We start from the raw sequence: 23534 nt of genomic DNA, 5'->3' as shown, positions 1-23534 counted from the left end.
GTAAAGATAAAAAAGAGATTTTATGGAAAAGTAAGAGTATTTCTTGAAATCATTGATAAATTATTTTTTCTTATATTTTTACATTAAATGTCATATCAACACCTCATTTCCTCCATACAAAGTTGTTCGATCGAATGAATAGTTTTTAAAATACATACGTTTGTAACTGCCCGGATTCTAAATGATCATAGCTTTATCTCACACTTTCAAAACGGGAGGGATCCCATTTAGAATCATGGTGAAATATGAAGTCATATAGACAAAACGATATTATCTAAGTTCAAATGATCAATCGAATTTATGGTGGAACAAAGTCTACCGGGTCAGCTTGTAATGCTATAATAATCTTACTTTACCTACTTCATAAATTAGTTTTCTTAACTTTGGAGACTGTGTTTCTTTCAATAATCATTGTTTCGAAAAGAGATCTTAGGTTATGAATCATTTGAAATTTAAGAATAATGTCACGCTTGTACGTGAATTTTGCACGTGTGGCTCTTTATGGATGTTTTTTTTTTTCATTATTGAGAAAACAAAGTTGGTTTAGTTTATAAGTTAACTTAACATTCCGTTTCCCATCAATAGCTCAAAATTAGTTTGCTCATAAGATTGATATGTGTAGAAGGGCAGTATGTTTTTTTTTTGTAAATAAGTAAATCTCCCTTCAAAATGACCACATTCAAACGAAGGCAATCAATGAATCACGGGTCGTGAGGTTGCGGTTAAACATTTAGACCTCCTAAAATACTTGCGTGTATTCCATCAGATCCGAATGCCAAACTGTTGGGAAATAATATGGTTGATAGCACCTAAAAGACTTGCCACAACACCAACCTAAACAAACAAACTGAAAGAATAGTGGCACAAAAAATTGCACTTGATGGAGCCTTACCACTGACTCTGTGGGGTCCCCAGTACACATTCCGTGGGTCCAGAGTTGACGGTTGATCAATGGCCGCGGATCGCTGGAAGTGACACATAAATAATGTATGAGTCCCACGCGTCACGGATGGCAATTGACAGCGGTAGTAGTCGCAGTCGTGTTTTGGTTGGGGCAGGAATTTGGAGGACCACCACCAACCATTGACAATCGCCTCGAGAGATCTTAACAACAATGCGAAAGGTGCCAGCCAGCTCTCTTGAACTTTGCTTGCTCAAGGTATGGAATGTTGACCTTGGATGGATGAGCGTTCACGTGTCTACCGAAATTAGGGGATTTGGGGGTGAAATGCATTAGATAAAAGGGTAAAGTTAATTTCACCAATTCAGTTAGCCCAATTAAGCAATAGCTGAAGGAAATTGGAATGTACAAGCAAGTGCACAGACATGATAAACAACTTAGTAGTAAGGTTTAGAACCCCTATGTAAAGTTACCACTATGTGACTACATTACTATACATTTCTTTACAAAAAAAAAAAAAAACATTCCCATGAATCCAATCCATCGGCAATGCGCCTATCAATTGGGGCGGAACGCGATCTCTTGCTTGCTTGCCGTTGACAATGGAAGGCAGATCAACCGAAGATCGGGTTCTCTTATCGTACCCACAATATTCCTACCGCAATAATGCTGATTAGCGAACAAACGCGTACCAACGAACGATTGAATGCATAAATAATAGCACCTGCTCACTCGCTGTGTCTAATTTAAATTTTTCTTTTCTCTGCTAATCGTTACAGCTCCCATGACTACTGCTAGCTGAGCGTCTTAGGGGTCTTGGAAATGCGACCTCCACACTAGGCTAGGATCAGCCAACGCTCTAAACTAGGTCAACACAACACAACACCTCGACATTGAAGAGAGAGAAAGAAAAAAAAATCACAGGAGTGAACAACCAACAACGCCGTCACGAGCAGCAAATCATCGAACGAGAAGAAGCAACGAACCGAACATGACCAAAGAAGAAACGCCACACCGAGCTTCCGCCGATCGGCACCTGCTCAACATCAACAACGCCAACAACATCCACACTGCAATTACGGCGGGCCATAAAAGGATCGATCCCGATCCAGAACGATTACAACGAGTGCCTCGACGACGACTATTGCTCAAAAACCGGGGCCCAAGTTTACGACTTGATCGGGGCAGCCGTAGAAGTGGTTGTGCGACAACAACGATGTCTTCCTGCTGCCGGTGGTGGAACTCGTCCTCGTCCCTGCTGCCGAGGTTTCTGCTGATGGCGGCAATGCTGATGGTTTCCCACCAGGTCCAGGCGGCCGAAGGAAAACTTCAGTTGTGCGAAGTCGAAACCGGCCAAACCAACATCATTCTGGACATCGAGGAGAGCCGGGGAAACTGTAAGTAGACGCTTAGAATTAGGTCTTCTCTAGAGATTCTTGTTACGTCTCCGGACATTTTGTCTCGAGTAATGAGGTTCGATGCTCGACACATCGAGTCGTTGATTGATTGCTGATTAGATGCTCATTGTGAGGCTGATTAGAAAACAGAACGATGGGTTTGTCACGTAGGAATTATCACTCGCAGTCGTTTAACATTAATGATACTGTGTCGGATTTAAGAGTGATAAACTTTTCTCATAAATTTACTCTAAACAATGAAAATTTCAAATTGAAAAAAAATGTTTCCCTTGAATTAAAATTAAATTCAACTCTGATAAAGTTTCCTGATCACACAGAGAAAGCCAAATTGGTTTCATAGCAACAGAACATCAATTCGCAATGTCATTGATCTTTCCCAGCCAAGCCTTTTTAGAAAAGCAATAAAAACCGGCTAATCGTCATCTAGCCGTCGTAAATCAATCGTAAACCCATCAAACTGATCATCAAGCGAAGATTTGTATTCTAGTGAAATAGAGCGCTTGTTGGCTTTAACGACTTCGGTTTGCCTAGAAGCGGTTTTTGCGTGGCCCATGGCTCCCCAAGCTTCCTGTGCCATTGGGTTTTTAATCCCCTGTTCACCCAATTCCTAGAACATTTGATCGGCATCGGTATTATTTCACAGAGAATCAGAACACCATCAAAGGAGTGTCTATCTAACGTCCAGAATATCAGTCGAGAAGAGAGATTAATGATTCCTTATATGGGATAGAACGACAGTTTGACGATCAAATCAAGCCGACCCTAGTCCGAGATAATAAACTATCGCAGGTGATTTTTACTGGACCGGGTTTAATGGCCCTTCATTTCCCACCTTAAGTTTCCGACTGAACCTTGAAGAGCGACTATTTTATCAAAATTTGAAGTACAATTAAATGATGTTTTAGGATGTTTTCCAAAAAGATGTTAAGTTGAATATTTTAGCAAGTAGATGTTAAGCTCAGGAAAAGAGTTTTTCTTCATAGGATTCCATAAGTCGAGACCTTCTTCTTCTTCTTTCTACTTCTGGACGGCCTGCTGTTGGGTGGCAGTCCAATGGGTGCATTTAAGGGCTCCCATTTTTGCTGTGCGTACGAAATCTACGATTTGTATTTAGTGCTGGTACTGAGCATGTGTCACAATTAGCATCATCAACGATTTTTGGCCATTAAATGGTTCAAGAGACGAATATCACGACCATCCATATCTTGACCAACAAACCATGGAATTTTTGATAACACGGGTTGAATGGAGAAGAAGATCTTTCCTTTAACTTCGGTATGTGTTTTGTACATGCTGTCTGTTTTTTCGGATAAGGATCTTTTGAAAACTATCATACTGTCCTTCAGCATTAGGTGATTATCATATACGCTAGAAGACTGAAGACCGTGCTTAGCCAGACCATCTGCAATTTCATTGCCTTGAATTGAAACATAGCTGGGTATCCATTTAATTGCCATTTGGTGTAGCGCGCAAGTCCGACCAATATCAATCAAATTCGTTTCTTCCTCCTTGGAATCCTGTGCGGTTTGCAGCATGAGACATGACGCTTTGGAGTCTGTAAAAATTACCGAACGGTCCAATGATTTTTCCTAAATGATACGTGTAGCTCCTCTAGTTGCAATTACTCGTTTCTTAGCCTAATACCATGGACAGTCGATATCTGATATTTTCAAACTACACACCTACACACACCGCATTTTGGGCCATTTTTCAATGCATCCGTAAATACACACCCTCTCCCTTTATTTCTGCCGTTCATGGCGCATAAAGCTAGCTGTTTGGCCCTTGCCGGGTTCGTGTTTTGTTTCGCCGTCGTTGAACTGTCCAAGTTATGGAATATTTCAACCGGTTGCAAAAGGTTAGATGGTACAATCGGTTATATGCGGTCAAAAATTTCTTTGTGTGCCCAATACACCTGTTCTTGATAACTTTTTACAGTGGTTCCTGCTTTCTGGGAGCTCTACATTTCTTAGCTGTTAAGCTAGGACGTTGTTACGGGAAAAATGTCTGCAGGTTCCTGACCACTGAGAGCTAGGTTCCTGACCACTGGAGTGGAACTTGACAGTCCAGTAACCTTTCACCGTTTGGATTTTGAGCATCGCTTGAGGATGCGTACCATGCTTGATCCCACATAGAACCTTCACCATATTCAGTCGGTCCTGCACCATTGATCCGGGTTGATAATAAAATTCAGAGACCTTGCAGTATTGATAAAGGTGTCCACTGTCCAAAGATGCTTGCCCTAGCTCATTGAGGGAGTCGACGTTTTTGGCCCGGATTAGGATGCCAAAGTCATCAGCGTACTGTACTAATTCGGTTTCGGAGTTTTCATTACTGTGCAAATTGATGGTGTAGATGTTGAAATGTGTGGGAGACAGAACATTACCTTGCGGGAGCCCGTTGTTTATGGTTCTAGAAATTGTTTTGCTGATCATGTGTAAGACGATTTGTCGATTATTTAAGAAGGAAATTGTCCATAGCATTACATCCAGAGGGACCCCAATCCTCAGCAAGATTTTTTTCGAGTTCATCCAATTTAACTGCATTGAAGGCGTTGGTAAGATCGATGCAGATTAACGCCGTGAGAAAATTAAGTAGTCGACTGTGTTTTACCCAGTTAAGAACAAAGTTTCCACAAGTATTTGTGGATAAGTTCTTACGAAATCCGAAGGAGGTGTCCGGTAATATTCGTTATTCTTCAAGAAACTGATGAAGGCGTTCTAGAACTGCTGAGTTGGCTAACTTCGTAATTGCTGGAACAAGGGAAATTGGCCGTTTCGTGCAATCGGCTGCAATCGTGCTTTGATTGCGGCCCGGCTTGGTCATCGTTATCACTTTAATAACTTTTAGGTTTTTGTCGATGGTGCTCCTTCTCCACATTTCATTTAAGAGACAGATTAACTTTTTTGTAAGCTCACCCTTCAGAAGGAATAAAAATTCGTAAGAGAGGTTGTCTACCCCTGGGACTGATGACTTTTTCTTTTTCGCAAGAATTCTATGACAGATCGCGTTATCCAATAAACTTTCTCTCGTGGAAGTTGTGGGGTTTACAAAAGGTTGGGGGTCATGTGGAGCAAAATGCTTGTCTAAAAATTGTTCGGTTAAAGATTCGTCTTTATTCAGAAAATTATTTTTTTTTACTCGTTTGCCAGTTAGTCGACCCACCGTTAACCAGAGCTCCTTGGAACTAACAAATGGACCGATTCCATACGGGAATTCTTCAATCTTTTTTCATATCTCTTCTCTTTTCTTCCTCTGAAACGTAGCGGCCATTTTCTTGAATTCAATTTAGTTTACAATAGTTGAATTTTTGTTGAAGATCCTTCTAGCTTCCATTTTCTCCTTCCAAGTCTTGTCAACACTATCTAACCTCCAGAATTTGGATGTTCTTTTACTTAACATTCGGTTCTGTTTGCATATTTTTTTAACATTCCTTGTTAAATCGCTAACACTGATTATTTTCGAGCCGTCAAGATTTGATAGTTTTTCCACAATTTTTGACTTATTGTGATAAAATTGCTTCAAAACTGGTATTCTAGATATCCAAAAGATTTCAAGACACATATGATGACTGGCGATGTCGTAATCCAATACTTTCCAACTCACTAAACTCTTCATGCTCGCAGAGCACAAGGTGATATCAATGGCGCTAAAGCGTCTGTTGAGTTGAGTGGAAATGAATGTCTCGCTCCTATCGTTCAACAAGAGTAGACTGCAATGAATTGCATATAGCAATTTTTCTCCTTTCGAGTCACAAATGCCATGTCCTCATTCTGCATGGTGCGCATTAAAATTGCCACCAAATATTACTTTGTTATACTGATCGAGACTGGACGGAATCGATTTAATATCAATATCTAGATCTGTTGTCGAAATTGACGGGCAACAGATCAAAGCAGAGGATCAAGTCTAGCTTGGAAACTCTTATGCTAACTACTTGAGTCGACGGTGAAAGTTTTTAAGTTTGGGTGAGTCTACTGTAGCTATAAGTATTCTTTAGTAGTATACCAGATCCTCCACAGCGATCTTCTCTAGAGTGAGGTCTAAAATGGTATCCCGAATTGATATATTTGTTAGACATTCCCAAAAGCTCATTCGTCCATGTTTCTGAAAGAAAAGCTGCAGAAAAATCTTCGCCAGTTAGGAATCTATGAATCTCTGTTTTGTTCCTGTGGAAACTTAGTACGTTAGTTTGTAGAATATTAAAACCCTTATATTAATCCTCCATAAAACTTCTTTCTGAAAAAAAGGAAAGTTTTTTTTGGTTTTTTTTTCTATTTAGTTATTATTTCATATTTGGTTTAGTACCACCGAATTTGCTAGACTAAAATGTTTCTTAGTACAGGCGTTGAATAAATCTCTTATTTGTTCTCGTTTTTGAGTAATGATTTTCGCCATCGTTTGCTCTGTAGGGTTTTCAACACGGGCTCTTTTACCTTTTTTGTGTAGGCGGATTTGGTCGGTCTCTAAATATAGAGTTAGACCGCTGCTTGGATGGGCTTCCATTCCTGATTTGTGTTTATCCACTGTTCTCGCAGGGGGCCCTTCCATCGATAGTTTCCTCGCGTCATGCTTGCGAAGCTTTTGAGCCTGTGTAGGGAAGCCGGTGGCATCCTGTAGTGGAGCACACAGATTCTGATTGGTCAATGCCACTGGTTCCTTTGCTTCTGCATTGGTCCAATATCGCTTAGACATCATCATTTTTATTTTTTGTTGCTTTTTCTTTTCCGGACAGGTTATGTCAGACGAACTGTGTTCAGGACTGCGACAATTTATGGACTTAACTGGATTTTGGCAATTTTCGTAGTCTTCTTTGAGCTCATGTTGTTCTGCCGTTGGGCATCCCTTACAGTTTTGGTTATTATGACCATATCTCAAACAGCGTTGGCATAATAAAACAGTCGGAGCGAATTTCTTAACTTTTGCTGGGCAACCAAAGATTCTGATGTAATCCGGCAACTGCTGAGCACGGATTGTTATGTGGATCTTATTAATCGGAATTTTCTCCCAACCTTGGTGCAATCGATATATCAATGGCTAAAACAGGATCATCGCTTTCCGAATCCTCCTTTATATCTCCAATTTCTAGAATGGTTGGTATCCCGGTCACTATTTCGGTAATACATACCCCAAATGTTTTGGTATGTAGGCCCGGTATTCGCCGCCCGAAATATTAATATCTTCAACAAGCTTATTCGCATTGTTATAACTGCTAGGGAACACTATCACTTTCTGTCGGCTAACATATTTCATGTCGGTGATAAAGTTTTTAAAGGCACCCATCTTCCTCAAAGCACTTCTCAAAGCAAATTTGATAATTTAAGTTGTTTCGTTTGCCCGGGCTGGTCCACTGCGTACCTCGAAGTAAACTCGATACGGACCGAAATCAGTAGCCGTGTAGTTGAAGTTCAAACATTCCATCTTCCTGATGGCCAGATCCGTCAATCCTTCACCCGTTGTCCTCTTCTGAGTTATGTTTTTCACCGCTCCAGTTGATCTTTCTTCCACATCCGGTGGATCCGGTAATTGCGTATCACCTGCCATCGCTGAACCTCACTTTCTTCATACACAGTGTCTTTTCGCTAGCTTACGCAAAGTTTTTCACAATTTTTCACAATATTGCAGCCCAAACACTATACGATACTTGTCCTCGACAACAACTCGCCGATTGCACAGCATACCTATTTCCAACAACAAATTACTTTCCGCCTTATTTTTTCGAGACCTCAAATAGCTGGTTATTACTATAGCGATATACTTTCTTGTCACTTAATACCAGCTGATTCCCAAACTCGGACTATTCTATGAAATTCTGAATAGGCCTCTCGATGCCAACCAAGGTTGCCAGATGTGCTGATTTTACAGGAATTGTTGCTTGTTTTTTTTTAATCAAACTGTGGCCTGAATTGTCCAGATTTATACCATATCTTAATTATAATTGAATTTTCAGGTAGTTAAATGTTGAGAACATAAAAAAAATCTGTTTGAAAGTAGTTCAACGTATTTGACCGACGACAATCTTCTGCTCAGATGATATTTAAATGGCACCTAGGTATTATGAATTGCAGGCTAGTTAAAACTTTTCCCACTTCAATTGCATACATCAGAGCATCTAGAGTACCGTTGATCACCGGGAATTAGCATTGATCAACAAGAAATATTGCCATAAATACCACACCCAGATTTGGAAGGCGGGTTAGAAATTTTTTTTTTGTAAATAATGAAAAATAAGAACTGAAACTTAACTGAATTTTAGCACAATTTCTTAAATCGTTAAATTTGCAATATCAAATTTCATAAAGTATATGTTTTTCCGCAGCCCTAAAACAAACACTTTTACTGATGAACTGCAAGCACTGAAAAGTAAAAACATTACTTTACTTAAGTTTAAAACTTTGTATGAGTATTGTTTCTGTGTTCATGTAATAGTCATTTTTTTATATTTTCTTACATATGTATGTAACAAAAACGGCATATTCATTTGGTTTTTCCTGTTCAGTATTGTTGGCCATGATTTTCACTTAAATGTCCTAATTTTGAAACTAACAGACAGCAGAAAATTTATTTCTTTAAGAAAATTTCACATCATCGATACGCCTGTGGGCTCTTTATGTATATTGAAAGATAAAATGTTTTCATACATTCAAGGATCTTTGAGATTGAAAGACATGGCCAAATCAGTTTTGAAGGGTATGGCCAAGCGTGGTTGGCTCCACCAGCGGAAACTTGCAGTGCGAAGAAAATCTGCTCATTTTCACCATCTTTTATTTCTTCAAACTTTCTATACGCCTATAAAAATCCAAATTCTTAAGATGTTCTCACAGTAAAGGTCATCACTTTTCACCGATAAGGCCGGTAAATCAAGTAGCACACAAAAGTTACTGTGATTATGTATTCTCTTCATATATTTTCTTCCGTTCAACCTAACGGCTATCCGGATTATCAAATGTTCTGGCCGAACAATTTTCGGCTAAATAACCTTTGGTCATATGTTTCATCCGATCTATTGTCGGACCCATTTGTCCTAAGGACCTTCGGCCTAACATTTCATTCCGATATGAACTGTGTTAAAACACAGCTTTTCAGTAAGAAAGCCATTCCAATTGTTTTATAAGAATCAAGACTTGAATGAAAAAAAAAACAAAAATAAATAAAATAATAATCAATTCAAGAGCAACGCTGCATGTGGGTGGGATGAAACTAACCTTGTACGGCATTGAAAAACGAAATCAACGACTGCCATCGGATTTCCTCTTTTGTTTTATTTTAGCGGCAATAATAACTAACGAGCCATTTTTCTGCTTTGTTTTCCCCCTTCCATATCGCTCGGCAGCCATCGGCCAAACAACAACGCCTCCGGAACTTCCGATCTACGGCGATCCGGAGCAGGAGATCGCACTGGAACTGATCTTCCCGAAGGGAAACCCGACCTTCACGCTGGACGGCAAATCGCTCCGGCTCATTCATCCGCTGGACCGGGACGAGGAAAATCTCAGCCACATCGTGTTTCAGGTTTGTACATGTTTTGTTTCTCCCCCCTTGAAGGTTCAATAGAAGCCAACACCCAGCTCGGTTCATGTTCGATTTACGCATCAAGATGTTTCGTTACCTCCTTCCTAGAGCTAGCCAAGGTTTGGGTATTGATTGTTTCGTTTTTTCTTCTTTTTTCTGGCAGATTACCTGTACGATTCGATCGACGCGTCGCAAGCGTAACATCCCGATCATCGTGCGAGTGTCAGATGTCAACGATAATCCGCCGATGTTTATCAACACACCGTACGAAACGACCGTACCTGAGGTAAGTTCAGTTTAACTTTTCGTTCAGGGGTATATGGAAGTTGGCAGCTTTTGTGCCAACTTGGGAGCAGTCATGTTGGTCCTAGGGTTAAGGAAAGAAAACGAAACGGAAAACTTGAAATGAGAGAATGCTGTTTTTTTTTTGTTTCGATTATAGTCGTTTTACCATCTTTATGGCATTCGCGACTTTATCAACGTTGCAGTTGGTGGACAGTTATTGAGAAACTTATCCGGTACAACTGTGTTCGATGTTTACTCTTGGGCTCGAACTTGCGGACATCGGCTCAGAAGACAACAGACTTGCCAACTGAGCTATATCACAAGCCCTAAGAGAGAATGCTGTGATTTCGGTAAATCTTTTGGAAATACAAAGGGACAAATGGCATTTCTTATTCGGAACGTAGCAGCAAAACTAAGCAAACATCATTGAACTTTTTTTTAAACTACAGAGCATTTTAAAATAAGATCGGTTGAATTGTCAAATCAATCGTGAAGTTCATCACCTCTACAAACTACCATCAGAACTGAGAATGTTTTTCCTCTTTATGGATTTTTTAACAGCTCTACCTTCCAATCAAAGTTTAACGAGCCATCAATAGTCCTTAGAACAATCTTCAGCTTGATGAATCTTCTTGAACCCTTGAAGCTTCCATGAGCAAGTGAGTCTCTTTATCAGCCGGATGAGCCCAAAGGCCTTCAAAAGACCTACCGATTTATTCAGCCATTTCAATTTTCTTGAAACCAACAACTCTTCTTCAGTTGTACGGACCTTCTTTACCTTGATCAGCCTCGATGACCTGATTGAACTCTACGGTCTATTCTCAACTTTATGCACCATTCGGATCTTCTATAACCCGTTGACCTACTCACCTCGTTGGAAATATATCAGTGGAACTACTTCAGCCCAGCGTACATATGTATGTGCATACATACTTTCCCGGGTATACGGACATACCCCACGATCCTTTTCCAGCTCTGCAGAGTATCTATGATGCAATACATCTCCTCTACCTTGAGACCTCGAAGTGCCGATGAAAGCGCTGTTAGTCCTGTAATCGTTCAAGCGAATGGGAACGTAGAGATTCTGGTTTCTGGTTTCGAAATCCTCGGGGTCGTACGCTGAAAGATAAGGCCTCCAACAATTCGGTGCAGTAGCATTTCGGCAAACTTGAAGCTTATCTAAGCCTATGAGATGGCAGCGTTTTTCATAACATGTTTAACGAAACGGATCTTGCCAGTTTTTGTGCCATAGAGCTGCTGGATAGCCTCGATTCATTCAGCTCCTTACTCGAGAACAAAGCGAACTGTGCAGCAATAAAGACTTTTCAGGCAATAAACATCTTGAAAGACTTCGGCCATTCAAAACAAGAATCCAAGGCTTCGAAAAACTTTGTCGACAACATAGCTCGTATGAGTCTTAAACTCTAGCCGTCGGTCGAGAATACCGTCCAGATCGGTGATGTGGTCCACCCGGATAATGGTTTCGTCTCCGAGGAGTGCCCTAAGGAAGTCATTTGGGACCGATCATTTTCTTGATCTGTTGAGCTCGCATATGTCGATGACCTGAAACTTTTTCACACCATAAACGGCCAAGACGACATCAACTTTCTGCAGCAGCAATTCACTGCTTTTGCTTACTGGTGCGACATCAATTGCCTGCCGTTGAACCGCTGTAAATGCTCGGTAATACCGTTTTCCCGTGAGCGGCACCCTCTTCATGCAGAATACATGCATGAAGAGGGGGCCAATCACGCGAAAACGGTATTACCGAGCATTTACTGCGGTTCAAGGGCAAACAGTTGATGTCGCACCAGTGATCAAAAGCAGTGAATTGCGGTTGCAGGAAGTTGATGTCGTCTAAGCCGTTTATGGTGTGAAAAAGTTTCAGGTCATAAGCATTAGAGAGCTTTGTGCAAACAAGAAGCGAGAGTATATCATTAAAATAGATCAAGAAAATGATTGGTCCTAAATGGCTTCCTTGGGCCACTTCTGAATCAGGAACGAATTGCCCAAAAAAGAATTCACCAGTACGAACGGATAACCATCGTCCCATTAAGTAGCCTCAGAACCAATCCAATATGGAACCGCAGAAGCCTTAACGTTCGAGCTTTGTGATTGCAATATAGTAATTCGCCTTATCGAACGCCGTAGAGATCTATGCTAATGACGTCAGTTTGAGTTTTCTTGGCAAAGCTGTCCTGCACGAACGACGTGCAACTCAGTAGTTTTGTGGTCGTAAATCGTTTAGGTATGACTCCGTGCTGATCGTTGGATAAGTGATGCTTGCGAAATGTGAAAATTGGATCCAAAACAACCAGTTCAAACAGTTTGGCGATTCCTCTTATCTCCCTTTTTTAGTAAGGATACATGTGAACTTCTTTCCACAATAAGGGAAAGGTGGCGTCGTCCAGCGATGATTGATAGGTATATGTGCCTGATGGGTGTCAGCAGAGATGGCATAAAACGCTTCAGCTGATATACCGTCCGGGACGGAGAAGATGAATTATTTAGCTTAGCTGTCGCTTATAGGATGGCTGCATCGTCGACAAGAATACCATTCAATGATGATCCTATGGGTGAACATGAAGGGAGGAAGTATAAATAATTTTGGTTTAATTTGCGATAATCTTCCTTAGTGAAGGGAGATTTGTGCTTGTTGAAGTTTCAGAGTGCAATTTCTTAGCTATCTTCGGTCGCCGCACTTCTTTAGTGACCCAGAGAGCCCGCAGATTTGTAACTACGCTACGCTTCGGAACATGAAAATGTTCGAATATGTCTCAGCAGCTGCGTTTGAACCAGAAGGATCGCGTTCAACTTCCCATTCGAGAAATTTAAGGATAAGGGAGATAGCTTCAAAATCAACGTTCTTAAAATCATGATAGAAGGATGCCGTTCTCTTATGGGAGTATATATCCTTGCGGTATCGAGAGAGACCACATATGCCGTTCTCTTATGGGAGTATATATCCTTGCGGTATCGAGAGAGACCACTAAGGCTGGTTGATGTGGAACAGCTTGGACAAAGGGAGTGGGAGCTAAATCAATCTGCGGAATCCTGAAACCTACGTTAACGAAACAGAGGTCGAGAAAATTTCTTTGGTAGATAAATGCTATTTTTCCGAATTTTATACGATCATTCTATAATGTATAACTAAGTTGTTGAGAAATATACCTATATGCCAGTAGATGCCAAGAACGACGAACTCGCATGGTCTGGGAACAGGAAGTAATTTCTTGAGGAGCACCATTTTAAGCCAGGCTTGTTGAAGTGGCCGATGACAAATATGTCATCCTCAGCAGGGCCGGATTAAGCCATCGGGGGGCCCGGGGCAATTTTGGTCGGGGGGCCCCTGTGATTCGATTTGTTTTCAAATGCTATCCCAGAGAATACAAAACATTTCAAACGTATAAAAGAAATGGAGATGAGTTCAGTATAATTTCTTCAAATAGCCATGTTTTCTGCCTAGAAGATAATTTTTGGCACCTTCAAATGAAAATTGTTAATTAATCACGTGCAAACATCGCGGAAGAGTTTAAAAATAAAAAAAAATGAATGCTCTGATATGAGCTAAAAAATGCAAAATTTATTTCTCATTTTCGTTTCATCGGGAAATATTTACCTCATGACAATTGGAAAGTATAATGAAGATTTAAAACATAGAAGACAAAATTTAAATAAAATAAACAAAATAATTAAACTCAAATTCCATATAGATACAGATATAAGAGTTTAAGAATGCAAGAATAAAAATCAGGTTATATTCTGAACCACAATTCAGTGTCTCAAATGTAAATCATAATTTCAAATCAAGTTTTGAGAAAAAAATATGAATAAGGTTTAAAAACAAGATTCAAAATTACAATCGGAGCCAAAGCAGAAATTTCCCAACATTTGAACTTCAATTTTATATCTTTCAAACACAAAAAAAACGATTACCTATGAATATATTTATGAATATGATTCTCATCAGATAAAAAAAATGGTTATCAAATTGTTATTCTAAATGTGACAAAAATTTAATTGGATGCCCTCAAAGCTATAAGTGCAAAAATAATCAAATGAAAATATAAATAAAAAGAATGGAGATTAAATGTTTAAATCAAAGAATCAGTTATCGCTGAAAAAAGGAATCCAAATGAGTTTATTACCTTAAACAAAGATCCGGAGTTCTCAAAATTTGGAAAAACCATGAAACTGAACTTCAGTAATTAAAAAAACACCACAAGACTTGAAAATCTCAATTAATTGAATCTGGTCTATTTAAAAACATAGAAATATTCATGTTAAGAAAATCAATCAATGATATTGGCAATTCAAATATTAGATCGTTTTTAAGATAACTTGAGAATGATCATTTGGAAAATAATATACTGAATTTAAAATATTTACTTCAGTTGCTGATAAAATTTGATGATGATTTTTGATGATTCAAGCAACTACAGTTTTCTAAGCATTTATTTTCAAAAATAGGAAAGGAAAACTGATAAGAATTAATAAACCAACGGAAAGTTTAATAATAATGATTGAAAAATGAAAATTTATAAGAATTCCCGATATTAACCCGGATACTGTTTGGGTTAAAATTCTGAAATGTTTATCATAAAGCTTCTCTGTTCTCTCTTAGCAGTGTTAGCTAACATGTTTCGATAAAGAAAAAATGAAAATTTGAGCTGTTTTGCCTCATATTCTTCTTTATTTTTTTCGAATTTGAGTTAAAATATTTTTGTCTAGATTTTGAAATTAAAATTTTGAAATTCAATACCAAAATTTTGATATTCTCAGCCCGCAAAATGCGGTAGAATTTCTTCACTACTTACTCTAGGGGCCCCCCTTAACTTGAAGAACTGTTGTTATATTTCAAGTTTTCATTTCGATTTTCTAGTTTTGATTTCTTTCCATAGATTTGTAGAAATTGAAGTAGTATGATTTCAGTAATGTAGAATTTTTTTCCCTCGGGGGGCCCCCCTGAGCCGGGGGGCCCGGGGCAATTGCCCCTTTTGCCCCCCCCCTTAATCCGGCCTTGATCCTCAGGAGAACAAATAGAGCTGACTTTGAAAAGGCAACGCGGAAAGGACACTACTAAAACCAGGTCGCCAGAACTATCAGGAGGCACGTACACTACGCATGGGTAGAGTTTCCGATTACTGAAATCAATGCAGATCCATAGGAGCTCCAGATCATCTCAGGAAACGTCTTCGATGAGCAAAAATGGGAGTTTGGATCTAACGGCGAGTAACATTCCACCACCAGTAGATTTTTTACTGTTAAGGGGGCTACAATTGCAACGAAACACTGTCAGATCTGGGCCAAATCTGACTGTTGAGGGTAGAGTCATTAAGCCATGTTTCTGTTTAGTCAAAGATATCGTAGCAGAAGAACGAAGTTGCGAGCAGATAATCGATCAGACAGGAATCGACACCACCTATGTTCTGATAGGAAATGCAGATAGAGTAGGCTGAGTCAGATGCAGTATCGGAACGAAGATCGCTGATTCCATCAAGCGGAGAAGAACTGTCTGTGATATCATACTTGCCTGATAGCACAAGCTGGAGAATCCCTTCGCCACAGACAAATCCAAGGCCGGGACGACTGCAGACGCTGGCAGGAAACAGCGTGACTAAGTCGAAGGGCTCCGGGATCTCCGTTGTTCCTAGTTCGTTGCGTCCCGGTGCTGGAGGCCCAGTAGAAAACGCCGGATTTGCGAGGTCAAGAGTGTTCAGCTGGATGCATCTGTCGAAAAGCGGAAACTGACTACGCGAAGGAGATGTTCTCGTCGTAATGAGGTACTTGCCTGTAGATGTGATCTGGAGAACCCCATCGCCTCCAACGAACTCAGACCCAGGACGACTTTTGGCGCAGGCAGGGAGCAGCGCGACTGAGTCGAAGGGATCCGGGGTCTACCAAGAGCCTCAGATTGATGCGTCCTGGTGTCGTAGACACTTGTAGACGAGAAGAGTTGGTAGCCTTCATAGGATCTTCGGTTGAATGGAAATTCATCACACAACGAGAATGATTTGGGGAAAATGAATACTTGCCTGATTGAGTATGCTGGAGGATCTTATCGTCGCATTCTGGGCGACTGGGACGGCTGAAGACGCCATAAAGACGCTGATGACGGATTTCTTCTGCAATTACTGCAATTCTGCAATTCCAACCCAATTGAGCGCTTAGAGTTACTATCTGCCTTACATACCTTTATCAGGCATCGGGACCTTCCTCAGCACTCGAGACCTACCTCAACTATGAACATGTTTAGTCCTAAAAACGGTTAATTAAGCCGGTCAGATTTTCTACAGTCATAAAAACCATTTTAAACATTCTACAACCACGAATCTTCCTAAACTCTACATATGTACCTTCATGAGGATTTGAACCTTCCTCAGGACTATGGCCCTTATCCTGCACTGCGTATGAGGTGATGATAGTTGAGTTACCCTGGTCACTCGATTCCAGGAGTAGCTTCAGATGAGAAACGTCACTTCGGATGAACTTTGAGAATGAACCTCTGTCTCTTCCCTTGCACTGACCCTCGGAATAAGGTGACTAGAGTCCCGTGACGGTATGGTGCCTTGACTATCGTCACCTCACGCGCGGTGCAGTAAAATATATATAAAAGCCCTTTATCTTTCTCAACCCTATGAATCTTTTAAATTCACTCGAACTTCCTTTGGCACTACGATTTTTTTTTGTAGCCCTTTGGATATACTTCAATCTAACGGATCTAAATCATGCGTCCTATCAACAGTTCTTCCTATTTTCTCAGGCCTTTGAATTTTTTCGGTCTACCTACTGTACTGTATAATCCCCAGAGCTTCTTTAGTTATTTGAACCATCAGCAGACCTACAACTCTTTTTCCACTACACCTACCTTCATCAGCTCCACGGTCATTTTAACGAAAACCTTAGGATCTTATTGAGTCCTTCTAAATTCTAACAGTTATTCAGACCTTCAGGTGATACGAACCTTCTTCAGAGTTTCGGATCTTTTTAGCTCCAGTACTTTCCCCAGATCTATGAACATCGAACAATTTTTTGTAATACGGATCTTCTACAACCTTTCAAAAACTCTACAGTCCTGCAGACTTTCTTCCCAGCAAACATTTTTGTAGCTATATTCTTATGTTGTTTTGATATACAGTTGCGTTCAAAAAAGAATGAAATCGCTTGAAGCTGCGCACCCACTTCCAACTTTGACAAGCTGCCATTTCTCTCTCGGTTGATATTTTTTTATGAAAATTTCACACAATCTAGTTCAACTATCCAACTAACATTGCACAAAATTTGAAGTCTTTACATTGACGGGAAACAAAGATACAGCTATTCCCGTCAAAAAGGGAAATTTGGGGTTTCTTCACTAAATTTGCTGTATCTTTAACCATTTTCATTGAAAAATCTTGAAATTTGGTCAAAAGATGTGAAAATGTTTGATCTAATACCAGGCCAAGTTTCGTCAAAATCGATGAACGTGATCAAAAATGGTGCCGGGTTGAAAATGAGGTTCATTATCGCCCAGCAGACGATTTCATTCTTTTTTGGACGGATGTTTATATGGAAATCATCGTAATCCATTTATTCTTGGTATTTTCTTTCACAAAACCAAAATTTATTACAAAGAATGTTGTAAATTGATAGGAACTTTATTCTTCCTTTGTTTAGAAACAGAAATTGTTTCAACAGAACTGGTATTGAAACACAAGAGCGAATAGAATATTCTCTTAAATTGTAGATCAAATTTGTTTATCGGTATAATTATCAGGTCATTTCTGAAGCTCTGTTCTTCATATTTTGAACTCTGTTGAAACATTTTCTCTTTCGAAACAAAGAACGAATGAAGCTTTTAGCAATTTATAACATTTTTTGTGATAAATTTTGGTTTTGTGAAAGAAAATACCAAGAATACATGGATTACGATGATTTCCATATAAACATCCGTCCAAAAAAGAATGAAATCGTCTGCTGGGCGATAATGAACCTCATTTTCAACCCGGCACCATTTTTGATCACGTTCATCGATTTCGACGAAACTTGGCCTGGTATTAGATCAAACATTTTCACATCATTTGACCAAATTAGAAGATTTTTCAATGAAAATTGTCAAAGATACAGCAAATTTAGTGAAGCAACTCCAAATTTCCCTTTTTTACGGGAATAGCTGTATCTTCGTTTCCCGTCAATTTAAAGACTTAAAATTTTGTGCAATGTTAGTTGGATAGTTGAACTAGATTGTGTGAAATTTTCATGAAAAAATATCAACCGAGAGAGAAATGGCAGCTTGTCAAAGTTGGAAGTGGGTGCGCAGCTTCAAGCGATTTCATTCTTTTTTGAACGCAACTGTATGTTCAATATGCAGCAAGTGGAAGGCAAGTGGAGGCAATATACATTCATAAATTTATTTTATTTCTAAAGCGACGAAAACTACACCAATTGGGCGTTATCCGACACCTTATTCGTACCTATCGGAAGAATTCAAGAGAGCGCAAGATTTTGCTCTCATGACCTTCGAATCGTTGCCAGTGATAATATTTTCCAATTCTCTTATTGGTCAATACTACTCAATTTCCATCTGAATTTTAGCTATCTGGATGCACAGCTGGTTGCAAAAAGAATATGACGATGCTTTTCTCACTTGAAGCCTGCGCGGGAGCAAAATCATTTAAAAATTTACAAACATGGCGGACTTTCTGTCATATCCGATTTTAACTGATTTCAAACGACATTTTATACGATATTTTTACTATCCAGTTGGAATTGCGATTCGCAACACCCAACGACTTGAATTATCATTTCTGATACGATTTCATGTTGTCTGCGTTCACCATATCAAATCTTCTTCAGCTCTGCAATTGTCCTTCAACCGTACGTTGTTCCTTGTTGAGCAGGATCGATCTTCATTCCTCACAGAGGTAAAGGAGCTTTTTTTTACCTTTCTGGTTCCTTCTGCTGCGACTAGGTATTGTATTTTTGTTGTTTGGAGAGAAAGTTTTTATTTCCAAATTGCAGGTCTCGTTTTTCACAGATAATTACTAAGTTACGATGTAAACACATTCTGGACCAAACACGAGATATCTCGTTCCTCTAATATGGTAATTTTAAAAATGACACTATATTCTACAAAATTAATGATATAACTTCGGGTAACTTAAACAAACAACGTTTGTAGAATTTGATCCAGTAGCTTCTAAGATTCTTTCGGTATTTTCCAGTTTTGTTTACTTTGCTGTCCCTACCTTGTTAAGACCTTGATTTTCTCTTGCAAAGCAAATTTTTCCTGCCACTTTTCGCAGCATCGAGCTTTCCGTCTGCTTTGGCAAACCCCAGAAGGTGACGTGTTATATCATGCAAACACCGGTAGGGCACCTCTGTTTCTATTTTCCCTGGACAGACATCTTCTCTGAACCTGAATCAAGAAAATTGCCACACCTCTCCAACACATACACCGACATTCATCCGGAGGATTTTTACGATAACACGAGAAAGATACTGGAGAGGTGAAGAATACTTGTAACGAGCTGTGTGCCAGCAAATTTTTATCCTATCATCGCAATCGAGCTGGAAATATTTACACCATCATTCTGACCCGACCAATTTAGATCGTTCGACTTGCGATTAACATGCTCGGATGCAATGCGGGCAGCTGGTGGAAAAAATCTTAATAAAATGAGAGCTTGAGCTTGAAAGTTTGCCCGTAGGGCCCAGGCTGGGCAAGGTCAATGATTCGCGTTGGGAATCTTGAACTCAGCCAGATTGTTCGGTGCATTATTTATGCGTCCCGGGTTTTTCTTCTGCAACTTCTGCAAAATCATGGTTCGTCCCATTACTGCCGACCCTGTGGAGCTAGAGCTGCAGCTAGACCTGTTGCTGCATATTATCCGGCAACTTTACGATCCAATTGGGAACCTTGAAGCGCTTTCTGCGCAACCTATAATTTTATCCCAGGGCCTTGGCTTATGAGCTACTGACATGAGAAGAGCAACTCGGTTGAAAGCTCTCAGGTGACGTGGATGCTCTTGTTTTCATTTCTGTTGATTGGCAATAATTATGTTGGGGGATATGTGATGAAATGTGCAGTCGGATCAAGACGTATCACCAACATATTTCAATTTATACATAATTTTGACAATATTTTGTGGACACATTATTTATTCTACTTTTATACACAGAGATTTTTATAAGACAGACGGTCTTTTCTGCACGGCTTTTTTACTCGGATTTCGAGAATTGGCACGCTTTTTAGGCACGGTTTTTGCAGCGAGACGTGATAAGTGTCAATTTAAATGTCCCATGTCTCATGTCTCATGTCTCATGTCTCATGTCCCATGTCTCATGTCTCATGTCTCATGTCTCATGTCTCATGTCTCATGTGCCATGTCTCAAGTCTCATGTCTCATGTCCCATGTCTCATGTCTCATGTCTCATGTCTCATGTCTCATGTCTCATGTCTCATGTCTCATGTCTCATGTCTCATGTCTCATGTCTCATGTCTCATGTCTCATGTCTCATGTCTCATGTCTCATGTCTCATGTCTCATGTCTCATGTCTCATGTCTCATGTCTTATGTCTCATGTCTCATGTCTAAGGACCCAATTCTCATGTTTGACATCTACAATCTCAGGTCTTATGGCTAAGGTCTTAGGTCGACTTTTTCATGATTCACGTCTCACGTTTCATGTTTCACGTAACATGTCTCACTACTTCTCACTTATCACTTCTCACTTCAATCATAAACATGAGGACCCACTCTTCCAACTAGGTTATGCTTTCTGCAAGCTTATAAAAAGAGATATTGAGTACTTCGCTCACCTCATTTAGTTGTAATTTTCCAAACTGCCGTTGTGATTTAATTGGAATAAAAAAGTCACTCAACTCAAGGTAATTTTTTTTCCAGAACACTTTGAGAAACGGTAAATTATTTTTTTGTAATTAAGGCAGACAAAAGCTCAAAAGAGAACGTTCTTTCTAGCGAATAACATTAACTTTCACCAAACCTTTCACCGGTTCTTGAATTTTGACGAAGTTCAAATCACCTGAAATTTGTCATTTACCCCACAGAATCATCAAACGAAGCAAACAAAAAACATAAAAAATCAGACAATCCAATCTCCCTTCTCTGAATCAAACCAAGCAACTTACTGGCAACCGAAAAAAAGTAACAGGAACTTAATTTATTTTGGGATCCCGCAGTCAACTTTTGCTGCTATTTTGACAGACCACCAGATCAACCGTTTATTTTGATTTTAAATCGTGGACCCATTCGACTGTATCCCAGGGATCGATCAGTTGCAGTTAGTGGTTTTTTTGTTTTGCTTTGCACTCGCTCCCCAGGGCCGGTTAATTGAAAAATCCATTGGCAATCAAGTGCGATTATCGCGATTACCGAATCGGCCACCCAATAGAGTTGTTAACTTCCCTGATTTGTGAACTTTCAGCCAATGGATTAACGAAACTGTGTCGATGGTTTTAAATTTATGCATTGTGAGTTTTTCTGAATCCATTTATGTATAAGTTACAACAGGCCCGGTATGCGGTGACTTAGTTATACAAACATATAAATCTTGAACGACAAAAATAAAGATATAATAAATATATTGTAAACAATACACGATCAGTTTACTTTATTCAAATCTTCAAGCAAATGAGGGATTTTCTACAGGGGACGCCCTCAAGGATTTTGTTTTTGTTTTTTTATACTTAGAAATTTAAATATCATTCTTTTTTACTTCCTTTATTCAGAAACGATTTATTTCTAAAAAAAAACAATTATTTTGTAACAATGATCGTGAAATTTTTAAATACTACCAAGTCTTCATACTTTATTCAACACATTTGAATTTATGATCTTTTATTTGAACAGATTAAATCATCTTGATCTATAATATTCACGATGCAGCATGATGTACACATTGTTTTTCGATTTTTACAATCCTTTATTTTTCTTATTTATTACTTAAATCCATTTTTCAAACGCGTTTTAACTATAACTAGTTGACTCGGATGAACAGAGCACCATTGATCGGGGCATGATGAGCATTTTCTACCGTAGAATCTACGAGCGACTTCGACTCGATAAAGTCAACTGAATTATAGAGCTGCAGCATGACTAGTTTACATCTGACGATTTAGCCTATTGGTAAGGTGTCAGAGAGGTTATCAGAAGACTCGAATTCGATTCCAGTTAGGAAATAGGCCTTTTTGGTATCTGAACACGAAACAATGATGTAACTCATAAACAAAAGCTGCTTTCTACGGCTTAGTAAGTGTCCTCCTTAAGACGGCCATTATTCTCTCCCCTAAGTTTTTATTTCTTGATCAAATAATTCACCACAACTTAATTAATCTCGGACAATCCAAAATTGGGCACAATTCCATTTAACAGCAAAATAACAATATAACAGCATTTACGACTTTGAACTGGAAAAATTGTGTTTTACTAAAAAAAATCTAAACGAGAAGCCTGTTTTTCGGATTCATTTTGCGACGTTCTAATGAAGAAATAATGCAGTTTGATAAAGTATTGCAGATAAAATGTAATATTCGTGAGTACTTAAGAAAAATCTTATAAAATCTCTTCAAAACTTGTTTGAATACTCGAAAAAAACCTTAAAATACAGTTGTCTAAGTATTCAAATAGTTCGTAGAAGCAATATTATTCACTTGTGTATGGGTCATTCCACACTAAGTGACCATGAAAATCAATCGACCCTCTCCAATTTGGTCCTAAATCTGCTGGATGACTTATTGTAATGTTGATAAGAAAAATCCATAGTTTTTAATGAATCGGATCACCGAATGGTAGTTCCCCATTTTTAAAAACGTTTTCCCATTTACAGCAATTAAATTTCGTGAATATCTCAGAAACCGGAGACGCTATCTAAAAGGTAAGACTCTTGTTTAATGATTAAGTAATTGCCGAATGCCATTGCTAAATTTTGTGTACAGTGTTGCCAGACCCTATATTATTGTATTTTAGAACTTAAAATGCGATTATCTCAAAATGCCCCCACTATTTTGATATGCTTATGGTGCCGATGTTCATCGTTAAGTTTAACAAAAATAAATCCAACAAAATGGTTGGAATTTTGAGATTATCGCATTTTAAGTTTAAAAATGCAAATATATTGACTCTGGCAACATTGTTCACAAAATTTAAAAATGGCGATTGACAATGACAATGACTCTTTAAAACAAGGGTCTTACAACTTCTGAGTTTCTACGGTTTCTGAGATTTTCTTTTTTGAATATTTCTGTTCTTTAGGAAAAAAAAGGCACAATATTTAAGATTCGTAGGGCATCCATTATAAGATGGGGGGTCTGATTCACCCAAAACTTTACGTTTTTTATACTGACATTACAATAAGTCATCATGCTGATTTGGGGCCAATTCGGATAGAGTCGAAGCTTTTTCAGGGTCACTTGATTTG

At 39.1% G+C, this 23534-nt stretch overlaps 1 protein-coding gene across 2 annotated transcripts in view; it reads left to right on the top strand.

Annotated features, from left to right (window-relative positions):
* The window catches only part of LOC129740676 (cadherin-99C), a 625931-nt gene that overhangs the window by 389991 nt on the left and 212406 nt on the right, over positions 1–23534 (top strand). For both annotated transcript variants that reach the window (XM_055732426.1, XM_055732427.1), the window contains exons 3-5: positions 1681–2298; positions 9653–9831; positions 9995–10117. In XM_055732426.1, the coding sequence (XP_055588401.1) occupies positions 1893–2298; positions 9653–9831; positions 9995–10117 (708 nt within the window). In that variant the 5' untranslated portion in view covers positions 1681–1892. The remainder of the gene's footprint in view (positions 1–1680; positions 2299–9652; positions 9832–9994; positions 10118–23534) is intronic.

The sequence above is a fragment of the Uranotaenia lowii genome, chromosome 1 (assembly GCF_029784155.1).
Source record: "Uranotaenia lowii strain MFRU-FL chromosome 1, ASM2978415v1, whole genome shotgun sequence".
In the NCBI taxonomy this organism is placed as follows: Eukaryota; Metazoa; Arthropoda; class Insecta; order Diptera; family Culicidae; genus Uranotaenia; species Uranotaenia lowii.
Note: the sequence above shows the minus strand (reverse complement) of the source record. Positions and strands in the feature narration are given on the sequence as shown.